The sequence below is a fragment of the Lepisosteus oculatus genome, chromosome 11 (assembly GCF_040954835.1).
Source record: "Lepisosteus oculatus isolate fLepOcu1 chromosome 11, fLepOcu1.hap2, whole genome shotgun sequence".
NCBI lineage: Eukaryota > Metazoa > Chordata > Actinopteri > Semionotiformes > Lepisosteidae > Lepisosteus > Lepisosteus oculatus.
The window spans coordinates 16622137-16647602 of NC_090706.1; the positions used below are offsets into that span (position 1 = coordinate 16622137).

Sequence of the window (25466 nt, forward strand, 5' to 3'; positions counted from 1 at the left end):
TCACACCACAATCTTATATGATGAGTTAAATTGTACCAAACAATATGCCTGCAAACAGTGCCAAGTACACTGGCAGTTGTTCAGCAGAGATTATGTTCAGGGATACGTGATTCAGTGCAAGATATGGTACGTTACTCAGCCATGGGCAGCTTTAGTTTTTGCAGAGTCCGATTCACTGGGATTGGCTAATGTGTCACACCAGAAATGGAGAGTGCTGGCCAGGTAGGACAAGTGTGGATGCTGCCTGGAGAGGTAAAGTGTAAGTGGAGTGCCTGCAAAGTTACAGGGGGCTGAGAGGGGGGCCAGTGTGTGAAGGTGCTGGACAAACTCACAGATACCGTTGAACTAGGTGTGTTGGTCCCATATCCTGATGAAGGCAGGGAGGCCAGAGACCAGCGTCGCCCGTCCGCTCTGCAAATGAAAAAAGGTGGCAGCTTATACCCTTCTGCCTGGGGGGTGAGTGCATACAGACATCTATCAGCAGAAAATACCACTAGGTCTGCACATCCAGACAGCAACAAACGCTTATCCAGACAGCAACAAACGCTTAGGACTAATCTACCTCCCTCCGTCATGGCTGACCCAGCACTCTCTTCTGCTTCATATATATACATGTGTTTTTTTTGTCACAATTATTTCGTTTTTACTCCTTACACCTTGGATCTGCTTACTAATGCTCCGTTGTCGTTTGCCAATTGTCCTGCAGACTAGACTTCCTATTTCACCACAAGGAAGCGAGAGGGGGAAGGTCGCACAGGGCTCTGAGTCACTCAGACTGGTTGGAAGCAACTATTTTTTTTGCCCTTTCAGATAAATTAGGAGGGCAGATGATCAGCAAGGCGGATACAAGGAGACATATGATTGTCCTAGAATCAATCACCAGAAGATACTCACAAAAAAGAAAAAAACAAAACAAAACCATATGACAGGAAAAAGCCAGCAACAGAATCTACTCCTTCAAAGTTAAAAGATGCACAAGAAATCACAGAAACGCCAGTACCTGGATTCACACGATACCACAATGACCAGAAATCATATGAGGAGCAACACAGCCACAAGTCATTTTCTTTTTTTTTCTTTCTTTTCCTTTCCTACTCTGTTACAAATCAACTGACTACTTCAACAGCAAGAAACACCAGGGTTACCTGTCAGTTCTGTGCCCGTGGCTGCACAGGGGAGAGATGAATTAGATTAATACCACAGAAATGCCACAGCGCACACGCACAGAGGCCGGGATCAGGGGACAGAAAAAGAATGAAAGTCTACAGGCTGGTAAACACAGAACTGTGATAAGGAGGGTTTTGTTCGCTAGAGATCCATAAAATGATTTTTAGATCACATGAACGGGGGTATCCCTGGAAGGAGCTGGAAGGACTGTGGGGTGCTGAACCCCCAAAGTTAAACATCAGTAGCACTCAGTCAGCACTCTGAGTGTTGAAATGAAAGAAACGTAATTCACCTGGCGAGAAAGAAAATAAGACTCCTTGGGATGAATTTCTTTAGATCCTACAAAATAAGTAAACGTACATTTTAAGTTAAATGGCCATTTTACTAAAAGTGCATGATCTGGAGTAACCTGAGGAACTATGTGCAGAAGAGAAATTGCTCTCCCCCACGCAGGAATATTCACCTTCTTCCAACTAAACCAAATCTGAACGATAAAACATTTGTTTGGGGACACTCTATCGTTCACAGTCCTGGCTCAGAGTCCCAGAATATCTGGGCTGATAGTTTGCTGGTACTTTCACTGTAGATGGGACCCAGGCATGACTGATCCTGGGCTGCTGGTACTTTCACTGTAGATGGGACCCAGGCATGACTGATCCTGGGCTGAAGGGCTCTCTGTTTTTTTAACAAGTATCTGATTGTTTTTTAATCCAGCACAAATACCCACCACATCAGTTTAACGTTAAAGTAATGTTACAGGACAGGTAGATTGTTGGTACGGTGTATTATCCAGGAATAATTAAGAATTAATAAAGAAAAACACAGACTTCCAATCCCCCATCTCTGCACTCGCTAAATGGAGTAAAACTAAAAGAGAAAGAGACAGAAGACACAAAAAAGAGCACAATAAAAACTCATTACACTAACAGCCTGTAGGAAGCAAGAAAACGGGGAAGGCCAGTCTTAACAGGTATCACCTGTAGCCAGTTAGCGCCAGATTAAGGTCTTGGGTGTAGAAGGGAGGCTCTGAGTCTCAAAAGAGTGCAGAAATTGTTTAAAAAGCTTTAAAAACGTAATAGTCGAGCCGCTGAGTGTGTATCTAATTTTCACCAACTTAAGAGGCTGCATCATGCATCTGATCCATTGAACGAGTGTGGGTGGCAGCTTGCTTGCAGTTCAAGAGAATGAGGCGCCTTACTAGAAGAGGAGTAAAAACCAGGCCGTCAGGCTGCATTTTGTGTCCCTGTTTTTTTTGCAAAAAGTCTGTGAGATCGCACACAAATGTTTTGTGAAAACCAAGTCAGAAAGTCGAGCAAACCTATTTCTAGTCCTAGTTGCCTGTCGCAGTGTGGAAATTGGACATGGACTTGGAGGGCAGCTCTGAGAAACATGGAGCACTGGAAACAGCAATTTGCTATAGAATTTGCGTGCTTGGGAGGGAGGGGAGAAGCTTTCACTTAAATGTTAAACTCAAGCCTTATAAGGATTTCTGTGTGGATTTTGCATTTTTTATCTATGACATTTCACACTACAAATGTCAGCTTGGCATACCCTAGTAACGTGTGGGCACACAAGCCAGAGTTACAATTCGATGCAATTTTATTTGAATAGGATCCTTCAGAGTCTAGAGTCGTAACTCCGAGGGAAAGTGCCCTCAGAAGGTTTGGAAAGGCTGACAGATTGGGCTATTGCCTCACGCAATGACTCCAGCAATTGGAACAAATGGGCAACTAAAACAGCTGTGACAGAGCTCTTATGAAAGTGCGCCCAGCAGTACTTACAGTAATGGCACGTAAGTACCAAACCAGCCCGTACGTGTAAGAGTAACACGTCAGATTCTGCCTCTTTTTACTTATTCAGCTGGCTTATTCAAAGCAAACGACATTCGCACTATTTTTTACAGCCAGGTAATACAGGTTAAGTAAGTTCTTGCTCAACGGTACAACCATTTGAGCCCATAACCACCCATTTATAAATCCAAAGCCTTAACCACTATGCCACATCTTAGGCACCTTACACATCCAGTTCTTTTGCTCAGGCTTCAAAGTGTGAAAAACCTTGGGCACTATTTTCTGAAATGGGAAAGCGTGTGACGTTGTCTGGTGCTCTTACTCAACTAGAACAGGGCATCCCAACTTTTGGTTTTAGGTCTCTGTCCTGGATTCCACCATGTTTTTTTTTATTTTGAATGTGTAAACAGCAGTTTTACGTTTGACTACCCCAATGTCCAAAGCTGTTAAAGTTTTAAAGAGGTGTACAGTAGAACACCGTTGGGATTCAGGATATTGAGGGTTGGAGTTGGGATTTCCAGCTCTACAGCAATGATCCTCACTCCTGGCCCAACTGAGCCACGGGATCGTTTAATTTGCCTTCCTCTTCAGCTTTTAATGACTCCATTGAATCCTCTACTGACCTAATTGAACTTAGAGAAATCTGAGGGGCTGTGGCTCTCCAGGAGCAGAGGGCTGGTCGTCCCTGGTCTGGACTGTTACAATGATTTGAGAACGAAAAAATCTTCTATTTCCGAGGTGTACGTCAATGGTTTTTTGATCAGGCACCGGCTCAGACGCTGGCTGCTGACTGGTCTTTGCAATGCATTGTGGGTCTTACCTTCTGGACGAGGCGAAGGAGAAGTGTGCTGGGGTGCTGGGGGAGAAGTTTCTGGGACTGTCCAGGGGGCTGCTTCCTGTAGGGAAACATGCAGTGAACAGGTTGTTATCAAGCCCCAGGCATCAGGTGTCGTGGAAAAGATGGCTGAGAGCTTAGGGAAAAGTGTTTTTTGATTAATGGGGGTTGCCAGTTGGATACCAGGCTCTGCTACAGATTTGCTGCCATCCCATGTGAGCGACCGAACATCCGCACGGTCCATCCTTGAGCCTATGAGCTTCTGCTGCTCCTCCGTGTGATGAGCGCAGCTCTCCTGCCCCTGTCGGGATTCGACCCCAGTCACTGGTGGGATCAGAGCCTACACAGCACCGCTCTGTGATGCCAAAAGACTGGGTCCTCTACCGCCGGAGAATTCTACACAACACCAGTGACAAGCAGAGCACTGCTTTGCCCGCACCAGGATTCGATCACGGTCACTAGTGGGCCCAGAGACTCACACCGACACTCCGTAGACAGCAGGGGATTCTGCTGGACCACATGACTGGGTCTCCCACTGCAGCCGAGCTCTACACTGCTCAGATTTCACTCCTGTAACTGGCTCAGTGCACGGAGCCCTGTTAACATCCTCTCGGTGCTTATTCTCCTGCTATTCGCCGTGAACCGACCGGTATAGAACACAGCAGAAGGCATTGACAGATGGACATCCCGGCCACTCGCGAGCTCCATGCATGTCCTCTGCCACTCCCAAGACGGCACTCCCGAGAGCAGCTCTGCTCTGCCCGAGTTCAGATTCAGTCACAGCCTTTACAGGACCCAGAGACTCACAGTGCCATTTGCCACATGGCAGTGATGAGTGCAGCTCTGCACTCCCTTGCCAGGCTTCAGTCACTGTGGCTACCGGGCCCAGAGACTTGCAATACCACTCCCTAGACAGTGGCGATGAGCACAGCTCTGCTCTGCCAGGATTCAGTCATGGTCATTAACGAGCCCAGAGATCCACAACACCACTCCTTAGACAGTGGCGATGAGCACAGCTCTACTCTGCCAGGATTCAGTCATGGTCACGAATGAGCCCGGAGATCCACAACACCACTCCCTAGACAGTGGCGATGAGCGCAGCTCTACAAGCATTGCGCATTCATGACCGAGGTAGGATTTCATTTCAAATAAACATTTTCAGGGGGTGTTTTAAAAATGAAGCCTTCCGTTCTCCCACGTATTATCTTGGCTTGGTGCTACATTTCCATTCTACTGTTATTAAACTCCCTCTCGCTCATCATCATAGTAGGTGCTATTTCCTGCTGAACAGACAGGTAATACGCCTGAAAACAGGGAGAGACCCAGGGTAGGCAGCCCTGGACAGACCCCCTCTGTGCGACGTGTGATGCTGCCCGGAGGTTTTATGTCATCACTGAGGCAGGGCCCCAGCACCATCCTCCATTTAACTGTGAGACCGAATGCCGAAACAGCTTCCTTTAAAAACCTGCAGAATGTCTGAATATCCGCTTCTCTTTAAGACATGGCCATGTTGTATTGTTATTACATAACAGGGCTGTGAAACAGACTTTTTATGCTCAGATGGAGCCTGGACTAGAGCTACAGGCTGTGGTTCAGTTCAGTCCTCCTCCAGAGTTTTGTACAAACAGCGCCTTAACCTTTTCATGGATGACCAGCTGGAGCAGCGTGACAGATATTGATTAAAATATTGCAGATGGACTTAACTGTAAGTGCTGCACAGTATTTCAGCCTTCGGAGCAGGCCTTGATTAAAGCACATCTAGAATATTACTCCTTTATTTAATGAGGTGCCTTAGATGTAAACACATCTCAAGGTCCTGTACAGCACATCTACAAATATCGTGCTAAGAAAAATAACACAGAAAATGGAAATAAAACAACACAAAAGAGAAAGGGTTGTGGTAGTCTGAAACAAGCTGCCCAGCTGCTGTTGAAGCCGACACCCTGGTGCCTTTCAAGAGGTGGCTGGATGAGATCCTGGGATCAATTAATTGTCAATGAATGGGCCGAGTGGCCTCTTCTCACTTGGAATTGTTCTTGTTCTTAAAAAAATAAAATGGGAAACGGTATTTAAATGAATAAAGTTTGGTTTTTAGGCACGAGGTTTATCATATGGAATCACACTTCCTGGTGGAAGTAGGAGGACTGCCAGAGTCCCAAGAGCACAGCCCATGAGGTAGGGGGTAACATAAAGCTTGGAACACAGTGTAATTTTAATTGTGACTAAATTCTACAGGGAGCTGGGCCTAGATGCTAAACCTGGCATAAGAAGTCAGGTGCTTCACGCTAGCCAAACAACAAAAACAGAAACTTGTTTTTTTAGAAAAACTGGAAGCTTGCACTTGTTGCACCCCCCCTGCAGTCTCTCATTACTTGGTACTTACCAATGTGTCCAGGCAATGGTGAATGTGGGCGGGGCAACGTGGGGGAGGTGCTTGTCAGAATGAGGCTCTTCCTGTTACTGGTGCGGCAACTGCGAACACACAACACAAAAAAGACATGCTTTTTTAATAGTGCTAGCAAGCGGAGACAGGAAAGTGAGAGCTCTCTGAGTAAAGATTACCCCATTCATTATGGAGTCACATTTCCTCGTGTAGCTAGGAGGCATGCTCCAGTCTTGACACATTACTACAGAAGAAGTGATTTGCCTTCTAATGAGCTTTACTGAAGCTGTTCAAATTGTAGGCAAATAGGATCAATGATGCTTTGGGTTATTGTTTCAATAGAATTGACAGAATACTATTTAAGTGGACAACCAAAATAGATGGCATGTCAGTGGAATATTCCTATTTGTGATGCAGAAAAAGAAAATAAGATGCCACAAAAATGCATCCCACATCCTTTCTCCAGGCTTAGGGAGTCTTTCCAAAATGTATTTTGATGACTTCAGTCAGAGAGTAAATTTAGACACATGAAGAGGACACATATTGAAAAGGAAGATCACAGAAACAATGCTTTCTTCTGGGCTCAGTCCAAGGCTTTGGCATGACTTCCAGAATGGAGCGTCAGTGTGTGACCAGGCTCCCTGTGGCTTGTCTTTGCCCATTTCGTGAGACAGTTCACTCACCAGCCATTGACCCACGTAAACCCCCAAACCCCAATAATTTACAGAGATCAGCCATAGATCTGCATGACTTTGCTGTCTAAGATCTACACCCCAGAACAAATGAGAACATGCAGACTCCACCAACAGTGTTCATCCCCGACTTCAACCAAAGGCCCTTGAGCAGTGAAGCAGTAGCACTACTGAGCATGCATGGTTGCCATCCCAGTATTACTATAAATACATTCATCACTGAGGAACACTGATGTCTTTATTACTGATAATTCCTTACACTTATATAGTGCTCTTCTGGACTCTTTACAGGTAATGGGTACTCCCCTCCACCCTTCAACCCAACAAAACAGCATCAGACCTGTGGAGGATGCCAGGATGTGGATAACCAGGTTTAGTGTATAGTGATAGTGTATGTAAAGGGTTCTAGCATGCCTGTAGCATTACTGCTCTCAAGAATTGAAATTGGGTGTTGAATGGAGGGGGTAGGGAGGGCACATGAAGAAAAGGCTCCACAGGTCTCAGCTACTACTCAGAAGAGCGCACCAACATACCCAAATAGTCCAATAGGTTTAAATCAGGGGTGGCCAACCGTGGTCTGACAGAGCGACAGTCCAGCAGGTCTTGTAGGCCACCTTCAGTCTGTCAATTTCTAAATACTTGGAAAATCTGTACTTTTACCACTTAAGCAGCTGATCCGTTCACTTGAGTAGTCTACAGATAATTTCAAATTGAAAAAAACAGTACCCACACCATTTCAATACCAATTGAAAAACCACTGTAACTCTCAAAGACCACAGCTGGTCACAGTTGGTGACCACCGCTGTGTTCATATCCAAGGAGTGCACTGGGGTTTCCCCCCACAGTCCAAAGACATGCTTGTAGAATAAACGACTTCTGGGAAAATCGGCCCTGGTGTGAGTGTGTGCGCCTCTGTCTGTGTGTGCCCTGCAATGGGTGTATTCTGCCGTGCTGGGACCGGATCTGGGCTACCCTGACCCTGTAAAGGATAAGCACTTGTTGAAAGTGGTGTGATGTGATGTGATTAGACTGGGCAGTGGAGGACTCAGCCAGAATGAAACAGAGGATACAGGGAGGTGTTCAGTACCAGGTCTAGGTCTTCTAACAGGGTGAGACGTTGTACAGAGGGAGAAGAAACAGCTCTTATCCTGACCCTAATATCCTGCAGGACTGCACACAGGAGCCCCGTTGACACTTATCCACGGGGGTCTTTGAGGACAGGAGTTTGGAGAGCTGGGGGGTATGTGAACCCTGGGGATTGAGTTAAATTAGAGTCATATTATCATGGCTGCAACACACGGAACATGTGGAGTGGTATACGCACCATTACAGACTACAAAACGCAACCCAGCTATATCACACAACAGTCTGCCTCTCTTCCTGAATTCTATGCTAAATTCATTCTATGCTCGGTTTGAGGTCAGTAAGGCAGATCCAGTCCGGAGGATTCCAGAAATCCCAGACGGAAAGCCAATGATCATATCCAGAGCGGATGTGTGTAAAGTCTTTAAAAAGACCGATCCACACAAGGCTCCTGGCCCTGATGCCATCCCTGGCCGTGTTCTGAAGGCATGTGCAGACCAGCTGGCAGATGTCTTCTCGGACATATTCAATCTCTCTCTAGCTCAGTCTATAGTTCCTTCCTGCTTTAGGAAAACCACCATTGTCCCATACAGTATGTAACCATAAGAAGCCCAGAGTCAGTTGCCTGAATGACTACCGCCCCGTTGGACTCACATCAGTTATCATGAAGTGCTTCGAGCGGCTGGTCAAAGCATACATCACCTCCCCACTGCCCGACACCCTAGACCCACTGCAATTTGCAAAATGCCAGAACAGGTCAACAGAAGAGGCTATTGCCACTGCCCTCCATACTGCCCTCTCACACCTGGATAAGAAAGGAACATACTATATGTGAGAATGCTGTTTGTTGATTACAGCTCAGAAGTCAGTACCATAGCGCCCTCAAAGCTTGTCATCAAGCTCCAGGACCTGGGACTTTACACCTCCCTCTGTAACTGGATCCTGGACTTCCTGATGGAACGTCCGCAGGTGGTGAGGGTGGGCACCAACATATCCTCTACTCTGACTCCAAGCACTGGAGCCCCCCAAGGCTGTGTGCTTAGCCCTGTCCTCTACTCCTTATTTACTCATGATTGTGTCGCCAGGCATAACTCAAACTCCATCATTAGGTTTGCGGACGATACAACAGTCATCGGCCTGATCACAGATGGTGAAGAGTCTGCGTACAGGGAGGAGGTTGAAACCCTAGCGGCTGTGAGCTACCAAACATCCAGGATATCTACTCAGCTAGAAGCCTTAAGAAGTCCAGGTCCATTCTCAAGGACCCCAGTCACAAACTGCTTTCTCTCCTACCGTCCGGTAAACGGTATGGAAGCATTCAGTCCAAGTCCAACAGACTGCGGAACAGCTTCTACCTCCAGGCAATAAGACTGCTAAACAGCCAACCAGCAGCTCCTTCAGCAAATCACCTGTAATGGCTACATGGACACACAGTTTTCACTGTATTCAGCATAACCACACTACTTGTATATATTGCATACACCATGGACACATAACAGCTCTACTCATATTGGGTTTTATTCCGTTTCTATTACATCTATTACCTCAGTTTTGTGATTTCTTTGATTTCTGTGATTTCTGTGATTCTTGTGAGCTCGCAGAAAAGACTTTTCATTGCCAGCAACTACTGCTGCACGCTGTATTGTTGTGCTTTGATAAATACACTTTGATTGCTCGATTGATTGATTGATATTGATGGCAGACGGAGTAATTAGAAGTACAGGTGCAATTCCTGCCTGGCGGGCCTGTGATGGCTTCAGCGCGGAGATAAAGACCTTCAATTTCCCCAGCTATCAACCCGGCAGCCTTTGACGTGCCGCCAGCCAGCGAGGCAAGCAACGGCGGTATTGAAGCAGAGCTCGGACACAGACGGGACAGCTCCGCGGACCCGCGCGAAGCGCAGCAGCTGATCTCCGTTTCAGATCCCTGCCCTCCGGCTCCTGCCGCAGAGAAACGACCCCGAATCATCAAAGGGAGCAGAAACTCTGAGGGCCGACTCCGTCTCTGTCTCCCGGGGTGTGGGATTTCAGACTGGCAGCCAGCCCTGGCCCAGGGCCTCCAGCGGCGCGCCTCTCTCTCTCTCTGCCCATCTGTCCACAGCAGGCCGAGCTTACTTCACCTTTCTCAAGTCTTCTCGAAGAGCGTTTAGCGCGCCTGCGGCTCTCGGCGTGCAGTACTGCCCATCCCAGACGCGAGAAGGATCTTTCTGGGTTTGGGACGGCGTAGGGAAGCAGGCGGAAGGCTCTCGCGTGCCGCGGCGGTCAGCTAGCGTGTGGCTGTGCAACACACTGTCAAGGGGCAAGCAGTCCTTTGGAGAAAATAGAAACTAACATGGATTGCTCTACTGTATAGCGCTGGAAATCAAGAGGAAGGCAGCAAACCTGCAGTGCTCTTCTTTTTCGTGTGCATGGTCTCCAAGGCTCTGATGCTGTTGCCACACCAAGGAGAGGAAAGAATGACTTCTGGAGGGACAGGGGCTGTGCCTCGTGCTCTTTTCCAAAGATCCTTCTCTCAAGCTTTTCTTCTTGCTGAGTAGGTGGCATCTGATGTAGGTTTTAAACCCGGCAGTTATTGATAATTGTGTGCACACACAGTGATCCAGCCTTAATGCCACACAAGAAAGCCTGCAGACAGGCTTCTTTTTCAAGTTCAGAAAGGTTCCTTAGGGAGTACAGGGACTAGAGATGCCTGCCCTGAGGGAGGATCGAGCTCCAGGAATCAGACATTGTCTCTTCACCCTCCGCTGGCTGTCAGAAGGACGTCCCAAGCGGCCAAGCCCTGGACTGCATTCCTCAGCCTAGATCGCCTGTTTTTTTTGTTGAAATAGCCGCCTCAGCTTGCAGCCTCTCCCCCAGCTGACACTAACTGTCCAGTGGGAGGCGCTGTGGAGCTCTATCCATGACACAGGAGGGATGGTTTGACTGGCGGGGCTTGTCCGAGTAGCATGTTTTTGGGTACAGAAGCCATAACCACAAAACGGTGTGGGGGTGGTATATAATCCAAATGATCGGAGATTCCAATTGTTTAAGAAAAAGAGAAAACAATGGAACTGTAATGAACCCATCAGCACTAAGCCGAGACTTAGTGATTGCACTATTAGTGAATTGCGATTCCACCCACTTAAACAGCCAAGCATTTAACAGAACAGTTTGGGTGATACACCTTATGACAACAGTAGTGCTTCACTTTAGATTTGAATCCACAACCTTTCAGTTTTTCTAGGGAGACGAAGATCACCTAATGCCAATACCGAATGCAAGAATCAGCCTGTCTTTCTGATTTTGGTAAATAATGAAGACTTATAATGACTTCTGAGAAATGGGAAATGTCTTTGAAGCCTGTGAGCGAGTCAGTGCTCCAGCCTATGGAAGAAACAGTTAACTGCAACACATTTGAAGAAAGGGAGGAGTGTGGGCAGACCATATTTAAATATTTAAGACAAATGCATTAGGTTAAAGTACATAATCTGCAGCCAGACTGGCAAGGGAATGAACTTGCCTAATGACTGCACTCAGTAATGCTCCTTGCTTCAGAGAGCTGCTGGAGAGAGGACTGTAATAAGACTGGCAGGGATGTAATGCATCTGACACTGCCTATCCCTCTGCCTTAATCTCTCAGGCTTAATGCACTGATGATCCAATAAATTATACACTGTGCAGACTGGAAAATGAAAAGCCCGGAAATGAAGAAGAGACGCATACACATCCAGCAGGAAGGGACAAGATTATGTGCTAAAGAAAGCAAAGCAAGTAGGTGTCTTCAATTCATTTCAAAATGCTATGCAATAGTCGGATTATATATAGCCATTTACAAAAAGCTTACTAATCACCGTCATGTGATCCTCTGTTTACCATCAGAAGAACGATCATAATATCAACAGCATTGTTTCACCTACATTGAAGCAAATCAGCTACGCTTTGCTGAATAAATGGGAAATCTCAACCTATTTCTTAAAAAAAAAAACAAATTTAAGAAATCCATCTGTCAAAGATTACCTTTCACATCATGCCTCCCCTGTACTTAGACATTGTCTGGTCCTGTTCTGTTTTTCTGGATTAAGAAGGCTGACTTTAGCATACCGCAAATAAAATTCACATACAGGGGACCTGGAATCTTTGCTGTAAAAAAATGGCTGACAAACCACTGAGACCTAGCTATAGCTGCACATAAAAGTGTAAAATTAACAAAACATTGAGAGAACATTCCTGTACAGATCTCCTGCACAGGGTCTTTCTGTCACGACTGTAGTCCCCCCCCTTATGGGTGCTCCGGCTTGTTCCTTTTTTAGTTGATTTTGTGCACCTGATCCCTGTTCCAGCCTCCCTACAAAAGCCAGACGCTCACTCTGTTCCGGGCTCTGAATTGGTTTCCTGTACCAGCCGAGTCCGGGACCTGGAGCGCCTGGTCTTGTTCCCCTTTTCTCCCCCGAACCTCCGCCGGATCCCACTCCAGTTTTTAACTTTGTCTTGTTCGTCTAGGATAGATCCCCCGGCACTGAACATTTGCCTCACCACGGATTTCCCTTTGGACTCCCTTTTGGACTGTTCGCCCTGGACCAGGCCCCCCCCCCCGGTTCGTACCAGCCCTATTCCTCGTTTCTTCCCTGTGTGTGTTCACTCCCTTCCGGATTGTGTCGTCTGGATAGGGTCCTGAAAGAGGCTCCATAACACTTTTCACATCTCTAATCTAGAGCAAGCATTTCAGATGTTACCTAAGGCCTCTTTCCAGATCCTTTACCTAGAGCATACTTTCCAGATCTCTTATCTAGAACAGGCTTACAAGATCCCTTACCTAGAATAAGCTTTCCAGATCTCTTACCCAGAGTAACCTTTCCAGATCTATTACCTAGAGCATGCTTTCCAGATCTCTTACCTAGGAGCTGCTACTTTAGATAAGACATCAGCTATCTTCTATGTTTAAACTGTTCATCTCATAGAGCCCAAGAATCTGGCTTGCTATCGCCAGGTGAATTAATGGACCACTGGTAATGGCTCCTCTTATGAGTCTAACAAACAATTAAAGTGGGCAATGAGATGTGAAAGTGAAAATGCTCAGATATTCGGGTACTGCAGGCATCACGGGGGCAGAGGCCTTCCTGCCCTATTCCCCTCTCACCCTCTCTCTCACCATCCCCACGCTCAGACCCCCAGACCAGACTGGTTCGGTTACTTTTTCTTGAAACCGGTAGGAGTCATGTCAGTAATCCCAGGGCGTGAGGCAGACACAGCCCTCAGACACAGCAAGATTGACTGCTGCCCACGGTCCAGCAGGCTTTATGAGTCTCTTTAAAACACCAACAGCAGCAGACCCTTCAGAAGTGTTCAACTGGTCCATTTAAGCCAATAATTAGAGGTTAACAGTTCAAAAGGAATGAAAACCCGAAGACCCTCAGCATCAGAGCTGAGCGCCACTAGACCAAGCTCTCCAGCTTGTTTTAATCCGGTAAAAGGTTTGACAGATGTCAAAATTCTAAAGAGTGAACGGGTCACAGCACTTGATAAAAACAGAAAACCCCTCCCAAAATCCAGCCTGTGGGAGTGTGGAACAAGCTGCCCCACAACAGTGGATGAAGCTTATACTTTGGCTTCCTTCAAGAAACAGCTGGATTAGTTCCTCGGATCGATATCCTGCTAACTAGATCAATAACTAAATTAATTAACTAATTACATGGGCTTAATGGCCTCTCGTTTGTAACCTTCATTATGGTCTAAGGACTCAATAACTCCTGTCTTTTCTCTCCCCCCTGAGTAAGACAAACATCTGCGCACACCTTAAATGCAAAGTGCTTTAGTGCTGTTGAGCATTCAGTTGAAAATTGTATCTCTTTTGACGGTACCAGTCTCTACTGAAGGAATATGCAGTACATCATGGTATGAAATAGACTAAAGTGCAGTGAAACAATCTGAAAACAAGTTATCATGTTGGTAAAACATCTTAGAAATAACTGGGGGAGCAAACAAGGATACCAGGTGTATTTCTATGCATATATAATAGGAGCAATTGACCAATCGTAGCCCTGCAGGATCACAGTGCATCAGCTTTTCAACTTCTGTTCAATGCATCAGGACTGGAGCTGTAAACCCCCAGTATTAGGACCTAAGTATAAAAAAGGGATGGTCAGCCACTTAACCTGGCACAGGATTGCTAACAACCTGAGAAACAAGACCCTTCCGGATCACGGCTCTCCAGGAGCCGGGGGTGGCCAGTTTGTGAACTGTCCCTGTCTTTCCTGCTCCCTGTCTGGATGAGAGAGCAGATGCTGTGCTTCCAGCTCAGCAGGGCCATTCGCTTCTTTTAATGAGTGAAAGAGAGAGAGACAGAGATGCAGGATTACACAGCCGTCCTGGGGAGAGACTCTTGTCTGGCACAGCGAGAGGGAGGCTACTAGTTGGGGCCCCCTAATGAAAATGATAAACAATAGACGCCAGCCTGGCACCTCTCAGACACCTCTTTTCTTCTCCTCTGCTTTCGGTGATCCCCCGGGTCTGCAGAGAACTTACTCCTTTCCGCGCAAATTGAACCTTTCTCTTAGAGGATATCATCTCAGAATGATCTGATTTTTAATCAAACATTTGACAAACCTTTTTTGTTTCTCAATTAGGAACCAGCCATTTCTTTTTCAGCGTGCACCCTACACCCTTTCTCCTGTTGGCTTCAGGCTGGGCCCCCCAGCAGCCCATATGCGCACCGAGGACAATGGGACCTGCAGGTCTTGACACGCCCCCCTGCAGAGACAGAAGCCATTCACCGTTTCTTGACCTGCGAGTTCCACAGTGCCTGACAGGACGGTTAGCGCTGAGGCACTGACTGCAGCAGTGGAGATGTTGTTTTGTTGAGTTAATGGGTGCCCTGCTTGCTGGCATCTCTGCTTGCTGGAGAACCTGCTTGCTGGAGTCTCTGTTTGCTGGAGAACCTGCTCGCTGGAGTCTCCGCTTGCTGGAGTTTCTGCTTGCTGGAGTCCTGCTTGCTGGAGTCCTGCTTGCTGCAGTCTCTGCTTGCTGGAGAACCTGCTTTCTGGAGAACCTGCTTGCTGGAGTCTCTGCTTGCTGGAGTCTCTGCTTGTTGGAGAACCTGCTTGCTGGAGAACCTGTTTGCTGGAGTCCTGTTTGCTGGAGTCTCTGCTTGCTGCAGTCTCTGCTTGCTGGAGAACATGCTTGCTGGAGTCTCTGCTTGTTGGCATCTCTGCTTGCTGCAGTCTCTGCTTGCTGGAGAACGTGCTTGTTGGTGACCCTCCACTTTGGATTCCCTGCTAGCAAGAAAGCTGAGATGACGCCAGTTGATCCATCCCATCCTGTCTTGGCATTGCAGCACTCAGCCAAGTGTGCACGAGTTCTTGGGAGATCTCTGGTCTTTTCACACAGTTTTATTGGCACGCGTCGAGGGCGTGGTTAGATCTTGAGCTGACGAATGTTGATCACTACTGCAGCTGCATTATGTTATCAAGCAAATGAACGTAACAGATGTTTATTTCCAAATCTGAAGGTCGGACACCAGGATCTCTGATGGACTGGACATTTCACTGTGACATGGTGTTCTAGCCACAATCTATCACTACTGTATATACTGCATATAGAGATGTAATATGTCACATCTGCTGGTTTGTGTACTGGATCGGTAATTTTGGTACTGCAACGAATGCTTTCATGCACAAACACAAATTTGTGCTCTTCAGCGATCGCTCTCTTTCAGGTTGTTCTGAGGGCTCAGGCAATCCCATTTTAGAAGTCTGGCTGCAAGTACCCCCTTCCTTGCAGTCCCCCCACCCCCACCCTTTCCCGGAAATAGCAGCCTTAAAAATAATGGGAACAGCACAGAGATCAAACGCTAGAGGAGTAGATGGCTAATCACAAAAACGGAAAGGTGCCAAGAGATAGGAAATAATCCCTCCAAGAGCCGCTGCTCCAATTCTTTTTGCCTTCCTCTCCATTATCAGCGGCACACAGTTCGGAAAAGAAGAACGAAAATGCCCAGGGCGGGATTAATGGTCTCAGCTTCCTGGAATTTTATAGACCTACATCTCCATCCCAGTGAGTGAGCACATCTGTTACTCTCAAGCCTGAGGCTCTGCAGGTATTGAACTAGTCCAATTAGCACTACCCCTCCCCCCATGCCCCCCCCCCCCCCCCAAACCAGCGTTAACAGATGCAGGTACTATGCGCAAAACATGTGGGCTGGTTGCTCTCATATCAGCCCTGCTTGGCTTTTAAAGCTACCGCACTTCCAAGAGACTTTAAATGCCTGAACTAAGTACAGAAAGAATCCATTTGGCACATCTGGCTCATCTGGGCCTATTTGGTCGTTAGTAGTTTATTGATAATAATAATAATAATTGCTTACACTTATATAGCGCTTTTCTGGACCCTCCACTCAAAGCGCTTTCCAGGTAATGGGGACTCCCCTCCATCACCACCAGTGTGCAGCCCCACCTGGATGATGCGACGGCAGGCATAGTGCCCCAGTCCTCTCACCACACACCAGCTATCAGTGGGGAGGAGAACAGAATAATGAAGCCAGTTCATAGAGGGGGATTATTAGGAGGCCATGATTGGTAAGGGCCTATGGGAAATTTGGCCAGGTTACACCCCTACTCTTTTAGAGAAAGGCCCTGGGATTTTTAATGACCACAGAGAGTCAGGACCTCGGTTTTACGTCTCATCCAAAGGACGGCGCCTGTTTACAGTATAGTGTCCCCGTCACTATATTGGGGCATTAGGACCCACATGGGCCGCATGGACCACTAACACCTCTTCCAGCAGCAACCTTAGTTTTTCCCAGGAGGTCTCCCATCCAGGTACTGACCAGGCTCAAACCCGTTTAGCTTCAGTGGGCTGCTAGTTGTGAGTTGCAGATTGATATGGCTGCTGGCATGATCTGATGTCATTGATCCGATGTCCCTCATTGAAGGACATTCTTGAAGGAACCTCAAAGTCAGTTTCAACCACATGGCTGGGTAGCATGGTCCACACTCCCACCACCCTTTGGGTAAAGAAGTGCTCCTTACTCTCGTTTTTAAAAACACTTCCACATAGTGGAATCACCTACGATTCATGTTTCACTTCTTTGAAAAAATCCGCTTCAAAACTGGGTGGAACCTGTTGATGCCTTGGAGGAGTTTGAATACTTGCATGGAGTCCTGTCTTAGTTTCCTCTGCTTCCACTGTTCGGGACTTGAAAGGTTCGGTCCCTTCAGCCGGTCAGTCTAACTGGCATGGTCAGCACCCAAGCTGTTCTCTGGTACTATTTCTAACGAAGTCTAACGAATAAGGAAAATGCATGTTTCTCTACATGAGCAGGTGCAAGAAGACTCTGCAAAACAAGCTGGATTTTTTCACAAGCTCTGGTGAAACTGGCATCTCCGATCCCCTACATCCATCTGTCCAATTGTGTTGCAACGACAACAAAACAGCACCCGTGCCTCCTACGAATACCATACAGTAAACAGCGTGCAGCCAGAAAGCCTGTTCACTGCTTTGCTTGTACACGGGTGCAGGTGAGATTTTCTCTTACAACATGGTTTTAGCTATGAACTTCGGGAAGAGGGTCGGGTGCTTGTGCTGTTGTGCCTCGCGCTGAAGGCGTTATTTGAATAAGATATTGCTCGATCAATGCTCAGGCAGTGGCTGTTCTGTGTTTGATTGTAAATTAAATTTGATTTGCCTGGCTGGTTGCTTCCATCTGACTCAATTATAGCGGCGCTTTCATGAGGGAGCTCAACAAAGGCATTAAGCCTTTACATCTCTTTTCTTTCTTTTCTTTTTTTTTGATGTGTCAACCTGAACGGGTCGGCTGCCTGTCTTAGTATTCCCCAGGAAGGCACGTGCAGTGCTGTGTGGAACACAGCGCCCAGTCATGCTGTGTGTGGGCGCTGACTCACAGTGCACTCATGAGGGGTCACAGGGTCGCTCAAGAACAGCCTGGCTGCCCTGATCCACTCTCTAACACAGGCGAACAAGCTGGGCTGGTGAGTTTTCACTCGCCTCTGGTGCTCTTTCCAATACGTGTGTCTGGCTGTGTTTCTGTCTCGCACTGAGCCTGCGGTAGGCCCAGCCTTGGCTTCTCCAGCCACAGAGCATTAACTCTGGGGACGGAGCTCCAAGGATTCACCTTATTAAGAACGTCTGAGGTGCACGCGGAGAGCGAGGAACTGATCCACCCTGACCGGAAACCGGGGGGGGGGGACGCCGCATTGAGGCTGGGCATGATGGGTACCTGACATGGGGAAGGGTGGGGCTGCTGGTACAAGCGCTGTGGTCACATGTTCGCCTGCTGCTTGTTGCTATGGAGCTCAGCATGACACGGCAACACAGCTGGGGGGGGGGAGTGTTGATGACAAACAGAGGGGCTCACAGGCCTGAGGGAGGGAGAGACAGGCAGAGATACACACCTGCTGTCCTCTCCCTGCTCTGACACAAGCCGGATTTCAAAATGCTGAATCACTTTATAAAAACAAATCTTGTCTTCCTAAATAGGCCTGGAGTAATTAAAAGGAGATATCAATCCCCCATCTTTCTCCCCTATAGCCTTTTGCGATTTGCTCTGTTTTATTTATTTCTGTGACAGCAGGGCAATTTGTTTTTAATCTCTGAGAAGCCGGGAAGCCCGTGCTGAAATATCTGTGCTCTTTCTCAGGGCCCTCACCAATCAGAGCCACGCGCAGTCTGTGCAGTCCTGGCTGAGGTATGTGAAGCCACCAGTGTCAGCTCCACGGCCCACACCCCTCATCCCTTGCCCCTCACAGCTGGCCCCTCTCCTCTCTCTCCATGACCCTGGCCCATCACGCACCGCACCCCAGATTCCTGGCACCTCACCCCTCACGCTTCACTCATCACCTTTCACCCCTCTCCCCTCGCCCCTCACACTTCACTCCTCACTCCTCTACCCTCGCCCCTCACTCCTCTGCCCTCGCCCCTCACTCCTCATCCCTCACTCCTCTCCCCTCGCCCCTCACTCCTCATCCCTCACTCCTCTACCCTCGCCCCTCACTCCTCTGCCCTCATCCCTCACTCCTCTCCCCTCGCCCCTCACTCCTCATCCCTCACTCCTCTACCCTCGCCCCTCACTCCTCTGCCCTCGCCCCTCACTCCTCATCCCTCACTCCTCTCCCCTCGCCCCTCACTCCTCATCCCTCACTCCTCTCCCCTCGCCCCTCACTCCTCATCCCTCACTCCTCTACCCTCGCCCCTCACTCCTCTGCCCTCGCCCCTCACCCCTTGACCCTCATTCCTCTTCCCTCACCTCTCACCTCTCACCCCTTGCCCCTCTCCCTTCACCCCATAAACCTGGCTCCTCACATCACACCCAGATTCCAGGCCTGTCACCCCTGAGTCCTCACACCTCGCCTGACGCTCCTGGTCCCCGGACCCCCACTCTTTATTCAGCATGACACCTCCGCACCTGAGTGGCCATCTGAAGCCACAGACTCTCCTGCCACCAGTGCCTCGCTCCCAGAGCACCCGCTGCTGTTCCCATCAACCCCTGCAGGCTACAACAGTCTCGCTCTCTCCCTTCCCCCCCCGCACTGCGCAGGCCTGCTGCAGCACCGGCTGTCCTTCCGCTGGGCGGTCATCTGCGGGGGAACTACCCCATCCCTTCCCAGGAAACTCCATCGGTCCGGCTCGGATCTACGCTCGCCTCTGCGCGCGATCTCCTGACACCCCCGCGGGGGTCGGACTGAGCCGGGGAGAGAGGGGGAGTGCTTTTTCCTCGCGAGGCAGTGGGCGTGTACTGTCCTGCTCGGTACGGTCCTGTGTCAAATCGGCCCGACGGGCCTTGATCTCAGCTGACCTGACCACAGCGCGCTCCCTGCGCCCCTGACCGGCCGCTCAGCTTTCAAAACCGCTGTGCTTAAAAAATATAGGCGTAACGAGGGGCTCGCCTGGCCTGCTTCCTGGCCTCGAGCTACTGAAGCTGCAACGAAAACACACCTGAGCCGACAGCCAGGGGACACACGCCTGACTGAGCATCCCTCCCTCTGCGCACATGAACACACACACACACACACACACACACACACACACACACACACACACGGCCACTGCTCACGCAAACCCTCCAGAAGCCACCTCAGAACCCTTGTCCTTTTGCTCTTCGGGCTGCTGTCCCCTGGGGAGCCCTGGCGACTTCGCCTCTAACGGACTGCTCGTTAACAAAAAGGGCAGCCAAGCCCTGCGCCCAGATATAAGATGCTACACCTCCTGGGGCAGCCCCTCATCCTGTCTGATGAGCTCGAGAGCGCCTCTCCATCGCGGAGAGACCCCTCACTCTCAGCAGAGCCCCCACTCGGCGCACGCAGCCCCCGAGGCAGACCGACAACAACAGCTCCGCTCCACAGCCCTCCGGGACACCGTATTGATCTGACACAGCGCAAGACTAGAAATCCGTCTGCCCTCTTATGACCATTCCAGCGTCTCTTTCCATGCTTTTCTGCACAATAGGTCACATTTTATTACAGACAAGCCTTTAGAACTCTATATTCTGTAAAGGAACAGTGTCACTCCGAAAACCAGGATGAAATAACATAATACACATGGAAAGACACCCGACAGCTCTGTTGATATCACCATGTATATATCAGCACATAAGCACAAAGCAAATACATTTATTTTTACATGCAATAAACATGCCAGAGAATAGTGCACATTGCATGAAGACGGTTCTGCCCTAAAACAGCCATAATTTGGAGGAAACTGTTAAATAGGACATCATTATGCAGCAGAACGCTGTCGAAATCCAGCGCAGGCAGAGCCCTCACCGCCCCAGTCAGAATGTCTCGCGTTATACAGAGCCGGAGAGGCCAGCATTGCAAATGGATTGCTGCGTCTTGTAAACAGATGCGTGCACACGCACTACACACACACACATCAGCACAGGGCCCAGCGGGCGCAGGAGAACACAGACATGGGCAGCGAGGGGAGGACAGGAGCACAAGGACTGCCCGACCCGACACCTAGAGATCACGAAAACGACCGACAAAAACGCACTGGGCACAGGGCGCCGTTACCTTTTTGTGCGTCGAAACATGTTGCTGTCGAAGAAGCGCAGCATAGAGGAATTGGACAAGGCAGCCCAGAGAGAATCAGACATGCTCCTTCGGAAACGACATTGTGATTGTGGCAGCTCGGGCTCTGCCTGTGTGAGCCAGGGAGGGGCGGCAGCAGGAGAGGAGGCAGGGAGGGAGAGAGAGAGAGGAGAGGAGAGGGCTGATGCCACACCAGAGCCGGCGATCGCAGCGAGAGGGATGCAGCACGGCGCTCTCAAGGGTAACGTGCACAGCTAGGAAGTGGAGAGGAAGGGAATGTGTGTGTGTGTGTGCCTGCATGCGCGTGTGGCTGCTGCCGTTAAGAGCAAATCAGAGGCGCAGTCGGACTCCGGAGATCCCGAGCGCTCGCTAATGGAAAAGTGAATGGGAAGGGGAGGAGAGAGGTGTGACCCAAGCAGAGAGAGAGAGAGAGATCATGGTGGGGGGTTGTGACTGGAGACCCAAGACTTAATCTGGCTGTACCAACAGGAAAGATGCAGTTTGCAGGTGTTAATCATGTGTTGGGGGAAAACAAGCTTCAGGAAACCAAGCTGTTGCATTGGGTTTGGCTTGTTTGGAAATTATTTTTTTTTTCCAGGACTGAAGCATTCATCTTGTAGCCTTTAATTTCCCCTTGTTCATTTCCATCAATAATAAGACTAAGAAGAAAATGAATAATTGCCACGCTAATTTTAAAAGGCTTGTTTTGTCAGAGGGACGCATTTCATTTGGGAAGCACAGGAACAAATGTGAAAGCTGTGTGTGAAGGGACAAGCCATAATACAGGATATTCTACACCGTCATCAGAAGCACAGAATGGGCACTCCTCTCTAAGCTAACACTCATGATCTCACGTACAGCATCACATGCGGTATCTGTCACAGGGCAAAGCACAGAAATGACTGGACTTCATTCAAAATCTCACTACAAACACCAGTCAGCGTCTGTTAGCAGACTGTTAATACGATTGCAGCTGTGAGACCCATAGAGAAACTAGAGCGTTCATTATTAAGTGCCTACTCAGACTTGCTCATGGATATTAAAAATATCAGTCGATTACTAGCTGCATATGCAGAAAATGAACTATTACAGTAGATTATTTACAGAATACTCAGAATTAAAAAGGTCAGACACTGGTTGTCTTTATCTTTCTCGGGTCGACAAAGGGTTGTGGTGCTGAGATTTGGAAAATGTGGAACAAGGGAGCATAAAAGAGCAAAAATAACCGTCAACTTAAAAAAGCAGATACAGTGCCATGAAAGATTCAGACAAACGACATATCGTATGACTTTAATGACTTCTATGTGCTTATATTAGGAAACACAATTTTCACTTCGATTTCGTGACCCTGTTCAGCAACACAAATAAAACAGAGAGAGTGCGGATATTGAGAGAGTCGGACTGTTCCAGCTCTCCTGGCCTTGCAGGTGCCCCTCGATAAACGCAGAACAAGAGGGAGACGATCTCTTTCTCACTCCTGTATTCCCCAGCCATTCCCCATCTCTCTCTCCCTTTCCTCCTTTTATATATACAGTATGTTGTACTGTTTACTACTGCACAGTGTATACTATACTGCCCAGTGTATATATACTCTACACAGTATGCTATACTGTATACTACTATGTACTGAATACAATTCTGCCCAATACATACAGTACATACAGTACTGTACTATACTGTATAGTAGTATATGTGAGGCTGAAGACACATACCTGAAGAAGGCTTCACACCCTAAACTTTGTATCTCTTTTCTTTCCATTTCAGCATTGAATAAACCTCTATACTCTATTTAATATGTTACACTGTATACCACTTTATACAGTATACTGTACCACTCAGTAAATACTGCATATATACAATATGCTATACTGTATACTATATCACTCAGTATATATACTGTATATATAGAATACTACTGCTCAGTATATATATATAATACAAATATGCTGTATACTATTATATATTCCATACAGCTCAGTTTATCTACAGTGCCTGCAAAAGTATTCAAATCATTTAAAGGATTTCTAATGTTGCTGAGTTACAAATAATACTTAAACATCTTTTTCCAATCAGTATTTAGATTGCAGACTCGCACACTCACACAGAAAATGTTTAAGCAGGTATTTGTCAGCAGATAGCTTAAAGAGACAAAGAAAAAAAGTGGAAAACTGAAATTTGCTTTAAAATGCATAAGTATTCAGATCTCGTACATTAATATTTGGAAGCACCACCCTTTGTTCTTCAGGGTACGTGAGTACCTCCTTAGAAAACATAGGGGATAAGAGTGATGTTCACCCATTCCTCAAGACAGATCTGCTCCAGCTCATTGAAGTTTCTTTGACAGAACATGTGGACCACAATTTATACTATACTGTGTATTTAGTACTAATATGAGTACATTACACAGTATTCATTATACTATACCGCACAGTATATATATATTGAGTATGCTATACTGTATACTACTCTATATACTTTACTATACTGCACAGTATATACAGAATGCTACTACTATATACTACTCTACTATATACAATAAGCTACACTATATATACAATAAGCAAATACGATATGCTACTGTATATACTTTGTACAGTACTATTGTACTGCACATTATATGTAGTATGCTTTATTGTATACTACAATATATGCTTCAGTATACTGTTTAATACTATATCTATATTATACTGCACAGAATATACAGCAAAGGAACAAGTAAAAGGTTTATTCCATGCTGAAAACAGAAGAGAGAAAACACAATGTTTTGGCTTTGAAGCCCTCACACCCGAAGAAGGCTTCAAGCCGAAACGTTGTGTTTTCTCTCTTCTCTTTTCAGCATGAAATAAACCAATTACTTGTTCCTTTGCAGACTATGCATGGTGACGCAGCTACCCACCTGAACTACAGTATATACAGTACATATACAGCAGTATGCTATACTATATACTACCAGATATATTTTACTTTGCTGTACATATATACAGAATGCTACATGGTATACTATTTTATATACTATACAGTATGTTTACATTATATTACACTATATTCTACACTACTTATTCTTAAAGCAAAAGGACACCATTTCAGCACCAAGAACAGCAACCATCCAGCAGCACACCAGCACAAAGGGGAAGTTTCCAAAGCAAGATGTATATTGTATGCTACAATATATACTTCAATATACTGTATAACACTATATATATATATCATACTGCACAGTATATACAGTATATATATACAGCAGTATGCTATACTGTATACTATATATAGTATATATGTATACTGTATATAGTAGATATAATTTACTATACTGTATATATACAGTATATACAGAATGTTAAACTGTACACTATTATATATTTCTCATTTCACTTCAGACGGCCATGATCACACTGATCTCTGTCTCTGTTCTCAAAGAAGGGTTTCTCAACACCCATAGCAAAAAAGACAACAGAAACGAAACTCATCCTGAAACTAGGCTCACACCTTCCCCCTTCTCTCAACGACAGACTCATTTTCGTGTAATCTTCTCTATTCTCAAGCAGGTTTTGACTTCACACCTTTCTTCACCCCTCTCCATTTTGTACTTCCTGAGTGGCCCCTCTGCCCCTCCTGCCTCCTCCCCTCTCCCCTCTCTCAGTTATGTACTTCAGTGCTATTTAATCTTTGCTGTCAGCCCTGTCTTTCTCACACCTGAAGAAGGCACAGCCGAAACGTTGTGTTTTCTCTCTTCTCTTTTCAGCATGGAATAAACCTATTATTTGTTCCTTTGCACACTACGCATGGTGATGCAGCTACCCACCTGAACTACTATTACATACACCACACTATACAGTATTACACTATATTCTATACTTAACTCTTAAAGCGAAAGGACACCATTTCAGCACCAAGGACAGCAGCCAGCCTGCAGCACACCAGCACTATCACAGGTGGAAGTTCCAAAGCAAGATGTCACAAAAGACCTTTGGAGAGAATTTCATCCCCCACCCCACAAGATGAAAAAAGTGCTTTAAAAAAGCAGCCCTAACATTGCACACAGGATGTGAATCTGAACATCTGATCTTAAAGCAGTACTCACCCACTGCTCTTCCTGGGCAAAGGAAGATCCTTCTGAAACAGAAACAAAAAGAAACAAATAATGAATTTCACTCCCAGACTGTGCACGCACCCAGTCAATCTGTTATATACACACACACACTGCAATTCCAGACACAGGACTGAAATTTGGCAACATATACAATGTGGATAAATCATTCCAAAGAAACAAGACCTTAACTACCCCACCAAAGGGTGGTGCTCCTCTACAAACACCACCTCCTGTCCTCCAGTGTCCTGCAGCAGAAGATTAACACTCCTCCCCTGCTGATGCAGGCTGTGATGTTGCGCCGGGGAGTTCCTGTCTTAAGGATCCTTAACGAATGGTTGGTGTTTAAAAGCTCACCGTGCCATCCCATTTTCAGAGCAAAGGACTAGAGTGCAGTGCAGTAAAATCATG

General features: G+C 47.1%; 1 protein-coding gene across 5 annotated transcripts in view; it reads right to left on the reverse strand.

Moving 5' to 3' along the window:
- LOC102689596 (microtubule-associated serine/threonine-protein kinase 1) overlaps positions 1–25466 on the reverse strand; it is a 69997-nt gene that overhangs the window by 33241 nt on the left and 11290 nt on the right. Inside the window, exons 2-6 of one of the 5 annotated variants that reach the window (XM_069195830.1) lie at positions 25050–25081; positions 6176–6264; positions 3778–3853; positions 1146–1166; positions 333–411 (exon numbers count right to left, since the gene is read on the reverse strand). In XM_069195830.1, the coding sequence (XP_069051931.1) occupies positions 333–411; positions 1146–1166; positions 3778–3853; positions 6176–6264; positions 25050–25081 (297 nt within the window). Of the gene's footprint in view, positions 1–332; positions 412–1145; positions 1167–3777; positions 3854–6175; positions 6265–20950; positions 21325–25049; positions 25082–25466 lie in introns of those variants that run through there. The other 4 variants (XM_069195829.1, XM_069195828.1, XM_069195831.1 and 1 more) reach the window with 4 other exon arrangements.